General features: G+C 23.2%; 1 protein-coding gene and 1 long non-coding RNA gene across 11 annotated transcripts in view; one reads left to right on the top strand and one right to left on the bottom strand.

The window, feature by feature from the left end:
* Positions 1–386: 386 nt before the first annotated feature.
* Positions 387–12,401, bottom strand: part of LOC100868429 (uncharacterized) — a 76,814-nt gene continuing 64,799 nt past the window's right edge. For all 10 annotated transcript variants that reach the window (XM_086914883.1, XM_086914882.1, XM_086914885.1 and 7 more), the window contains 2 exons: positions 6,384–6,672; positions 387–2,377 (listed from right to left, as the gene is read on the bottom strand). In XM_086914883.1, the coding sequence (XP_086771009.1) occupies positions 2,210–2,377; positions 6,384–6,672 (457 nt within the window). In that variant the 3' untranslated portion in view covers positions 387–2,209. The remainder of the gene's footprint in view (positions 2,378–6,383; positions 6,673–12,401) is intronic.
* LOC147656482 (uncharacterized) lies at positions 3,854–4,810 on the top strand. Its single transcript, XR_015294342.1, has 2 exons — positions 3,854–4,129; positions 4,570–4,810. It is a non-coding gene; the product is annotated as an uncharacterized LOC147656482 (long non-coding RNA).

Here is a 12,401-nt window from a genome sequence, read left to right as displayed (position 1 = left end):
CTATGTTTATACATATATAAATATTTTAAGATAATGCAATTAATTGCTTCAAGGTAATACAAGTATGTACGTTATTTTGAAATATATTAATTATATATTATTGCTAGAAGATTAATGTTAAGATGATAAAAAATAAAAATTTAAGTATTGAAATAATATAAAGTATAAAATATGTAAAATGTATTTTATTATATATTTATATGTATTTTCATATGATATTTGAAACATATCAATATTTAAATTATTTTTAATTTTAATAGTTCTTATTGATTAATTTTTTTAATTATATTTTGATAATTAATAAAGTATATAATAATTTTTTTAATTAAAAATTTCAATTTTTAAGGAGTTTTAAGGAATTATATAGAATAAATACACAAATAATATATATCCTTTTGAATACTTTATTTGATATTGTTGTATTCAGATAGATATTCACGAGGAAAGATCCAAGCTGCGGCAAAAAGTTTAAAATACAAGTTTTGAACAATTATTATCAAGTGACTAGGTGAAGGATGCAATTGCATCAGTATTTCATTTTTATAAAAATCGTAGGCACGTTATTGATCCTTAAACTATCTATTCCTTTCACGTTTAAACATTATGCCATCACATTCATAATAAACAAACAATGCAATAATATATTTACATTCTAGAAAGTTACAATAAGGAATTAAAAAATCGAGCTATCAAAGAAACGTTGATACAATTAATGCTTTTTTTTTTCTTTTAAATATATATATATATTATTTCCATTTGCATCTAAATATAAATTATCAATTTTGACGCACGTATAAAATTGCAAGTGCAAAAAGAATACATTTAGCACAAAACCAAACAGCTTCGCTAATATAAAACGTGGCACAATGTCATACAGTCATTCCTCGATTTACATCTTTTTCGATTTATATCCGGAATCAATTAGTCTGAAGAATGACTATATACAAATTTTTTTGTTTATTTAACCCATTAAATTTTAGTACATTTCAAGAAAAAGTATTGCTTGATACAACAATACAACTAAAATACCATATTAGTATATGAGCTCAATATGAGCTGCTGAATAATATTAAGAATCTTAAATTGGCCTATGTCACAAGTATATACGAAATGCGTCATTTTCATTTTGAAAGATTAAGAAATAATTATTCTATAATATATCTAAGAAATAATTATTTCGAATGTAACTTTTAATTGATATTCTTTCGTTTCTTTGTGTAACATTTAAGTTTTTTAAATAATATTGATAAAGAAAAATTTAGAATTTTACTTGAACAATCAGCCATTATAAGAATTAAAAATAGTTCATATTTTTACTGCTTTATACATCTATTTACATATACAACAGAAATGCCAAAAAAAAGACATAGATACAGAAGTTTTGGCAATTCTGAAGATTATAAAATTTCAGGTATATGTTAATACTAGTGATTTGAAATTATTTTTTTGTATTATTCATGAAAGAACATATTCAAGAAAAGCTACGAGGTAACTCGTGTTGTCGTACTCTTTACGTTCAGTCTCATAGAGTTCTTGACGCCATTGTCCAATATATCAAAGCCTAGTAACTTTTAATTTTTTGCATAGCCGAGCAATTAGATACTTACGCGGGACAGCTATTTAAAAATTTTCTTTTGTTTCTTATTGATGATATTTCAAGACATGTTAAAATACTCGACGATAAATCGTAATAAAATCTATAATAATAAAATTTTTTTTCTTGTTTCCCTATATATGTCTTTATAAATATTGCTATATTTTATGTAATTATGATTCAAATTATAATTACTTCGATGTTATATTTTCATAAAAATATTCATCATCAAAAGAACATAATTTTGTTTTTATATATATTTTTAACTTGACCAAACATCTTTAGGCACTTGTTGATATGTTTCACAAAAAGTACGAATTTTATTGAATTTCATTTTTTTTTCTAAATTACTTTCGAAATTTTCTATTAAAAATTACTATAATATAAACTATTTAGTATTTTTTATTATTTTTGCTACGAACAAATATATATTCGATATTATTTTCCCTTTGTCTTTTTTCGATGAACTATCCCATTACGCGTTTTTTTCTTTATTCTTTGTCATTCGTACCATATACATCTTTCTCGATATAATTACTATCTTACATAGAAGAAATCATCGATAACCGAGGAAGAATTATAAAAATACAGACAACGGCGCATTAACGCTGATCGTCAATAGACGTAAATTGTTTTCAGTTGATCCTTTAATTCAGGAGGAATGGCACAAGTCTCCGACTCCGGCTTCCTTTTTACCAAGCGACGCCAGCGTCCTCCGATATTTTTGCGGAAGCCCTTTGCAAATCCAGACCTATCCGACGGTAGAGCGTGTACAAGTGTATCCTGTAAAATATAATGAATAAAATATAGTGATTGTAAAGACATTTTTTTAGAATTATTAGAAGAAAATAGAATTTAAATTTGTTTCTTTCAATTTTATCATTTTATTTTTAATTGAATCATGTACTTCCAACCACTTCAAAATAAATAACTTATAAATTTTATATAATGTAATACACACACATATATATATATATGTTATATAAAAAAAATATTTTATAAATATATAAATATTATATATATCAGTTATAATTATAAAATTAAGTTAGTTATATAAAGTTTTATATTTTTGATTTAGTAATATTTTGCTAAATTATATTAAAATTAAATAAATATTCCAATTATTGCTTATAATATTAAATTGTTAATATAATTGTTATTAAATTGATAAAATAATTTTATATATCTCATTATGCAGCAATTTATTGTTCCAGAAATTAATTTTCATTTTAATAATTTTAATATATTTAATCATTGAATGCTATTAATATTTTTTCTAGTACAAAAACAATTTATGATTGATCACGATTATAAAGTAGACCAATGGATATCAATTTAGTATCATTATTATAGTATTTAAATAACAAACAATGTTCTGAAATCCTATTAATGTTGTTTTTAATATTACATAATATGAATAAGAACTTAAATAGCATTTTCAACAACTTAAAGTTAATGTTCAATTTAAAAAGAATTTATATAATATAAAGCTATTAGAGCATTATGTTATTTTTTTGATATATGAATAGAATTTCAATGTCATTTTCTTATATATTTATGTTTTCGTTCTTGGATATCATCATAATTAAATATTGAAATATAAAATAATTACTATGTAAAATTATATAAAATTATATTTTTTAACATATCAAATCTTGTAATTTATAAATATAAATATAAATAAGTAGTAATTATGTATAATAAATAATTAACATTTTTGTCCAATATGCCATAAGTTTCATTAATATTAATTTATTGTTTAGGATTAGATATCAAAATGTAAATTTATAGATATAAATAACAATTGAATCATCTGTCTCAATCTTTCAATCATATTGAAATTCATTATCTTTGAACTTTAAGTTATACAATTTATTTAAAATATGTAGCAGTATTGCAATTAAATAACATAGGTAACCGAGTAAGGTCATACATATATTGCAATTTATATACATATATATAATACACTGCAATACGATTAGAATGATCTATGAACCATGCAAATAGTCGAGAGCGCGTCGACTCAACTGAAAAAGCAGGATACGTCGTGTATCCGGGTGCGATATTACGAAACTACCGATCAGCAGGATCCAGAGCTAAAGAGTGAGACAGAGAAACTATATACATATTGCGAAGAGGCAAACAGAACCGTTCAACAGAGGTAGATGACCACATATGTGAACAGAAGAAACTGAAATTCTCGTCGGTCGACATTTAGAAATGAATCGCAAAAGATAGAGAAGAATCGGCAATCGTCGAACGATTCAACAAAGCATGACAAAAGAATGTTGCAGGAATATTGCCAATATTGTCAAGAAGAGACGCATTATTTTGCTGTCTACGAGACAGCTGCACCCTGTACCGAAGTCCTGTTGCTTGGCAAACGGTTGTAGCCGCCCACCTACGCTAAATTTAGAGCCAGCCCGAGGGGTAAAAGCGGGTTTTTAGGTGCGTCTATGCGTTCAAAACACCAAACATAGCGGCTTTCGCGGTTTGCCAGATGGAAAATTGAACGTCGCGACGCTATATACATATGTACGTAAATGATCAATAGGCGCCAATAATACGATAAAATCAACATGTTGAGCCACGAGTAGTCCTTCTATATGTTCTATATATTCTTCAACGAAATTATTGATTATTGAATAACATAATTTTAATAGATATTAATAAAAAAAAAATATGCATAAAAAAGAAAATAAATGTTTTATAGAAAATATAATTCTTAATATTATATATGTATGTCAATTTTGAAATAATCGAATTAAAATTAAAAGAATATGAATAATATTCTATGATAACCTAAGAAAATATATAGAAATAAAGATTTTGAGTGACATTAGCAATTACATTGATTCAATTTAAATGTTGTGACGCTTTTTTTTAATAATCATCTCTTAAACTCATAACTGTATTGGTTTTGAAATAACTGATGTAATTATATTAACCGATTAATACTTTGTTATGATTAATAGGTATGACATAAGACAAGAAATGACTTTAACTATGCGAATTATACGAGCTAAGTCATTATGTAAATTTTAACAATCATGATAAAGATTATAAATCATCAAACATTCAGAAATATTATTAGTGTTAGTATGATTCTTATTTGAATTACATATCGACAATTTTGATAATCTGTAAACATTAATCGAATGATTATTTATTTTGCACAATTATAATTGTGTGACGTAGTAAATAAAACTTGGAAAATCTCGATCTTATCTTACTTTCGATAAGCTTACTTTAATCGAACGTAAGTATGATGTCTACGTCATATATATCTTACATCATAATTATGAAAACTTGTATCATTTAGATAACAGCTAGATTAATCTGACTATAAAATTTCTAATTTAGAAAATGCTATGTATGTCATATAAACTATAAATTTTGATTGCAGAATTAATATTGGAATATAATTTGAAATTAATTATATGATAAAGATATAAGATTTATTGATTTTTTAATGAGATATGAAATAATATAATGATAATAAAAATAATTTAAAAATTATCAAAGATACTGGAAAGCAGTAGAGATTTACTGGTAAGTAGAGCATGAAACTGAAACATACGTGTCATAACGGCAACAAAGCAGAGTAAAAGTGGCAACGTTGCCGATTGTTTGGGATTTTTCTGGCGACGAGCCTCGGACTGAGCCTCGACCTTACAACTCGTTTGCCAGGCCGTCTACTCGTATGCCTCGTCCTTGGACAATCGATAGCGCCATCAACTATTATTAATAACTACAATTTTCAAAGGCCTTACCATTACCAAGTATATTCTGGAGTGTTACTAGATATGTCTTTTTTGATATAATATATTATGTATAAACTATTTATCATATCTACTATAAATAACATATTGCACAAGCTTTCATCATTTTATGAATCTAAATATTAGCAAACACTAAAAGCTGCATACTGAAACATTATTAATATATAAAAATAAAATATAGTTCGTAAACAGAGTTATTTTATATATTACAAATTATAAATAATTATAAAATGACATACATATATAACATAACCTATACTTTTTCAAAATACTATAATATACAAATACAAATTTAGAAAGATTAATACTCAAGCAATAAATATTGTGATAGAAATCCAATATTTTTTAATTTTTAATTTAGTAAATGTTAAAAATTGTAATTCTTTTATTGGTTCAAATCGTTTTTTTTTTAATTCAATTTAATTTTTAACTAAAAATATATTAACCAATATATTTTCATTAATTTAAATTTTAAAAATATCATGAACAAAGAAAAAATTATAATACAAAATCAGTCAATTTAAAAACAATAATGTAGAAAAAAATATAATAGTTTTATCATTCATTATTCAAATTATCTTTTATATCTTTTGAAATCAATAAAATTAGAAAATTAACAATATCTTTATTCCTTATTATTTTATATTTAATAATATTGTGTCACAATATTTCATTAATTTTAATAAAAGATTAAAATTTAAGCAAATTTATTTTTTAAAATTAATTTTATAAAAAAACTTTTATTACGTTAAATATTATTGATAGTCGTTAAAATAACCCATAGTCCTGGCAAGCAGGGAATAAACCAGTAAAATCTGGTAATACTGGCTTTACTGGTTAGTATAGCTAATATACATACATAGAGGAATATGAAGGAAGTCAGAAGGAAGAAACGTATAGTCCTCGTTTTTCTTCGAGATTATAAATTCAAAGAAAAGAAAGGAAAAAAGAAAAAAGTAAAAAAATGAAAGTAAAAAAAAACCTTATGGAAAGATTTATATACCAACCTGGTCGTTGTACAACGTATACTGTGTCGGTGTGTGAGGCGGTGGATAAGGAGGCGGAAACTGCCAGACGAATTGATCTGCCGGATTGGCGGTGGTATAGACGTTATCCTGTTCAACAGCTGTGTTATTTCCCAGATCCGTCGATGTGGTAGTCACTGACGTTTGCGTGCAACAACCTTCGCCAGGATAAGACGGAGCGACGATCGTCGAAACCGGCGATGTTGCCGTTTGAACTACGGCTGCTTCCGGATGTACCGCATTCGAATGATCCTCTCGTTTCCGCAATTTGCTACGGACAAGCCGAATTGCGATCATAGTCCCGTTGCTTCCAACCATTTTTCTTTTTTCTTTCAGGTACAGCTTCAAGAGCTTCGTGTTAATTCGTGAACAAATTTTTAAGTTGTTTATATCACAACTCTCGAATGGATCGAGAATTTTTATTGGTTCCCGAAGGAAAATACGTAAGTCAAACGACCAGAAAATATGTTTGTTTTTACGTAAAATAAATACAACAACTTTTCGAGCAATATGCTTCTTATCAGTCTATTTTTTCTCTCTCTTTCTTTCGTATACTATATATCGGTTTCTTCTTTCACTCTCTTTTCTTTCTTATTCAAATTCTATTTTAGCATAATTTTACAAAGCTTTTGTTATTTACAAATAAAATTATAATACGAAAATGTATTCTTGATTTAGGAAATGTCCTTTTAATTCTTCAATTTAATATAAAAATTTATTCAAAGCTTTACGCAACTTATTCTAGCCCACCTTTTAACTCATACTATCGATGAAACACTATAATTTGCGTTCAGCTGTTCGTTCTCGTACATTCACTCAACAAACGACGATACATTCGATGATGACTAGTTTGAAAAATTCTTGATGTTGAAATACAGCGTTAGATTGAACAACGACTGTACAGTAATTTATTTTTTACTTTTGAACTGAAGAAAAACCACCACCCGGCTTCTCTCACAGCCAAAGGGCACGCGAGCTGCCAGAACTCTCCGAAAATTACCTCGTTTCGCTCATTTCAAAGCCAACCGAGATCTGACCAGAACGATGGCGCGCGACGTTATTATATACTGTGCTTGACGTCACGACTACGCGGCATCATGATTGGAAGTTGCTATGAGCTCCGACCAATCAACTCACTTACTGCGTGAAATTCGAACGGTGCACGCTCGCTCGTTCACTTGAGAGCTTTTCATTGCCGTCATCTCGAATAAACGTTGGAAAGGCCAGACGGTATATACTATAAGTATGTATACGTTTTTAAACATATCCGTGGAATAAGGGGAATAACGTACTTAAATACGTTTGTACCAATTCTTTGTATGTATATTAATCTTTTACTGTCATCATAAATATTCCTATTACATTTTACGATACTTCATTGAAACTGTTGTTGGTATTGATTTATTTATGTCGATTATTGTGAGAAATCAATCTTTTTAATGAACAATTTTTTTTTATCTATTCATAAGTATATTAATATTACATGATTAAAACTAATAAAAATTTAAATAACAGCTTTTTTTGCACTTTTTACTTTAAATATTACATAAATATTACATTATTTGTATTAAATATATTTAGGTTATATTTAGATATATTTTTGAAAAAATTTTTATTATTCATTAATTTCTTATGAATATAATTTCATATAATTTTTTATAAACGTACAAACTAATTCAAACGTACAAATTATTAATTTGAAAATTTAAAATTATTTGCATTAAAATTATATATATTTATTATATATATAGGATATAAAAAAATACTTTATTTAATTGTAATATTATTAAATTATTAAATACTAATTATAAAATTTACAAAAATAGTTTGCTTTCAAAATAAAAAATATTTTTTATGTAATTTTTTTATTGCTTATTATTAAAAATAACATTAATAATTTCTTTCATAATAATAAACATAATAATTTTTACTAATACTTTCATTGTAATTATATTGATAAATTATGATTTGTCTTAAATTTATTATATCTCAATATCTTTATTCTGTATAATGTTATTTTGATAGAAAATATATGATATTATTTTTAAAAAATTTCAAAATAAATTTAATAATAATAAATTATATATTTTATTGAAAATTTGATCATATATTTTGCTTAATATATAAACAATTATTTATGAATAATTTGAAATTATGAAATATATGTATCAATTTGAGTAATAAGTATCAACAATTTTAATTTTAATAAAATGATTCATTTCTCTTGATAATCAATTAATCATTAGTCTACCTCTATCTCCTTTTGAAGTACTCTTTCTAAACAATTCAAAGAAATATAAAATTAATCAGAATTATAACTTTTTATGCAATTTATTATATTATTAATTATAATTTTAATTCTTATTCTAAACTATTTCAATAATTCATAATAATTCTTAATAAATAAACAATAAATTTTTTTTAGAGTAGTTGTATAAAAAATATAAAGAAATAGTTGTATGAAAAATTTTATGAATTCAAATAATCATTCGTTTACTAATTTATTATATTATATGTTATTTGGAATGCAATTGTTAAATCCAACGTATTATATTTTGAGTATTGTTTCTAATTAAAAGTTAATCCTAAATAAACTTTCCAAAATATAAGATTGTCTATCGAACATATCAATACTTTGATATCAATTAATTAATTTATTTTCTTTCTTTTTTATATTCTTGTAAAAGTTTTTTTTACTATATCATTTGTAATAAAAACTTTATTGTAATATTTCTCGATTAATAATTACAATTTTATTCGATATTATAATATATTATGTTGTTACTAGAAATTATTTACTTTCTATTCATAATTATTATCAATTATATCACAATCGATATAAATATCGATAAAAATTATAAATTTCAATTACGAATTTCAATCAATATAGATTCTATAAATATCTGATTCAATAATAGATATCGAGACTTTTATTTTTATTTCTTTTTCAAGAATTGCTCACTTGTGATATGATAATAATTTGGTATTTCCAAAAGGAAATACAATGTTTCGTATATTTTGACCGCAATAGTAGATGTTTTTCACGCAGATATTTTTCGATAAAAAATTTTTCAGCAATCTATACATATATATTTTTGGTTAATTTGCTACGATGAAATTTAACTTGAACACGAGTCTAGACAGAATAGGGATAGTTTAGGTACATATATTCGCGTGCTCTATTTAATTAGTATCTATTCTTGACTCTTGGGCGTGTAAGTATATAGATTGTGACTACATTACAAAATTAACTAAATCGATAATAAGCATATTTACACTTCTTTATGATCATCTTGTTCATTAAGATATATAATAAAATATATTTAGATGTATTTTTAATTTTTTCTTTATACACATACTTGAATAATATAGAGTAATCCTTGTTAAATTTGTATTTCATAAATATTGTATCTACTGAATTTTTCATCACATCTGTTTGGAATTTATATACATATATAATGTATGAATAAATTTCTGAATATATTCTGATTCATTAATAAACTTATCATGTAATAAATTCCTTTTTTTTTGATATTAAAGAAAATGGAATGGAAATCTCTAAATTTTCAAAATTATAGAGTATTGATAAATATAAACATTTCCGATATTCTTTATATATAAGAAAGATCATTTAAAAACATAAATTTTGAAAAATTCTAATATATTAAAACATTTTCCATAAAATATTCTTATAAATATTTTAAATATATAAATAATTATGATTATTGTTCATCATCTATTTTTGTTTATTATCACAAAATAAATTCATAAATTATGTCTATCTACTGAATATAAATAATTATATATAATTTTTGAAAAAAAATTGGTTTTCAGATAATTTTTTTAAGATTTCCTATTATTTGATTCTGTTGATATTGTTGATATTGTTTATTTAAAAAAATTAATTCATAAACTGAATTGTAATATTTACATGTTAAATATATTTTTAAATTATAGAAATGTATTTATTATAAAAAAAATATACTTTATGCATAAAAAAATATTTGCATAAATATCCACAATTTAACCATGATATTAGCATAATTTTAATTATTTTGTAATTTTAGTTCTCAATGATAAAAAAACAAATATACGGATTTACACTTCACAAGGCATGTAATAGAGGATTTGAAATAGCATGAAGATATAAGTATATAAGTACATATATATTTTTACATAAAGTAATAAAATAACTAATAAAGTAACAAAGTAATAATGGTAACTATCATAATAATTAATATAGATAAATATATGTATATACAAGATAATATAGGATATATATATATACAAATATATTTGTATGAAATATTGCTTTACATTAATTTTAATCTATTCTTTGAAAATTCTATAATATAATTAATCTTTTGAATGAGATATTTATATTAATAAAAATGCAATAAATATATTATTTAAAAATATACATTTTTTTGTATGATATTTTACTATCATTTATAATTATACAATTTCTCAAAATATAACATGATAAGACTTGACTCATTATGTCGTTCAATATCTTCTAATGAACAACCAACTAATCAGATTGTCGTATCTATTTAGTATCTTTTACCTGAAAATTCACGTATTGTTCATCTTTAAATCACATGATATAAATATATAAGACACGTGTTTTTTAATAATGATAAATTTTATTATGATATATTATAGTATACCTAATAATAATAAAATATAATATAAAATAATATGTAACTATAATATACATATATGTATTTATATGTATATATGTAATATATACATATAATAAAATTAAGAAAGAGAGAGAGAGAGAGAAAGAGAGAGAAATTAATTATATTTTTTTATATTTTTTTATTTGGCAAACTTATGATTTAATATATATTTTATATCTAAAGAAAATCTTTAATATATCGAGTTGCATTTCTATTCAATAAAAATTCACTTTTACTACATTGGCGAAAGTAGTGCTTCTAATTTTAATTCTGATCTATATATTTTTTCATATCGTATATAAATTTCAATATTTAATTTGATTTAATAAATTTGTGCAATTCTTTTTATTCATACATTTGAAATAAATTCTATTTTAAAATAAATAAATTTACAAATAAATTTCTATTGCAAATTAACAATTATTATTTTTTTATTATTTTTAATAAATATTATGTTCAGTTATATGCTTTAAATTATTTCTGAAAACACTATAAAAAAAGAGTTTCGTTTTCATTGACAAATTTTTAGTTGTTTTGAAAATTCATTAATTGCATTATTTATGTATATTTCATTTAATATAAATATTCATTATATTCAATAATTATATAAAAATATATTATAATTCATACATTATATAAATTCACATTATATAAATTTTTAAATAAATAATTAACTTGAAAATTGTTTGGACAATCATTATCAAATAGAATTCACTATTAATTATCCTCAATTTGCATTAAAGATACATTTTTAAATGGATTTACGAATGAAAAATTATTCAATATTTATGATTTAATTTATTATTTCATGTAAAATATGTATTTCATGTGTAACATATATCAAGTATATGATATATTTATTTATTGAAATTGTATAAACAATTATGTACACGTTCTTGAACATTTAATTGAAAAAATGTAAATTTTTAATACGTATATATTATTGCAAATTACCTAACAAATATATATATTACGTTGTTTCACAGAAAATATAATAGTCGTGGGAAATTATAAGATGAGTCAGTCAATCGTTCAAAATCAGTGAACAAATCCACGTGTTTGACATGAAATAAAACATATTCATTTTTTTGTATATATTATATAAAATAGTCAAGTTGTTTATTATTATATAATTATTATATAAACTTAATATTTTATAGCGAATTATCGAAATATATAATTATATTATTCACGTGTAATAATAAATGTTTATGATTATTTTCAGTCTAATTTATAATTTACTTTTAATAATTAATATCATTTTAGAATTGTTAATATAAAAAAATGTTATTAGTTTCATTTTTTTATCACTTAT

This window comes from Apis florea, unplaced genomic scaffold (genome assembly GCF_048593485.1).
Source record: "Apis florea isolate Af1SG1 unplaced genomic scaffold, ASM4859348v1 contig_3756_pilon, whole genome shotgun sequence".
Classification (NCBI taxonomy): domain Eukaryota; kingdom Metazoa; phylum Arthropoda; class Insecta; order Hymenoptera; family Apidae; genus Apis; species Apis florea.
Note: the sequence above shows the minus strand (reverse complement) of the source record. Positions and strands in the feature narration are given on the sequence as shown.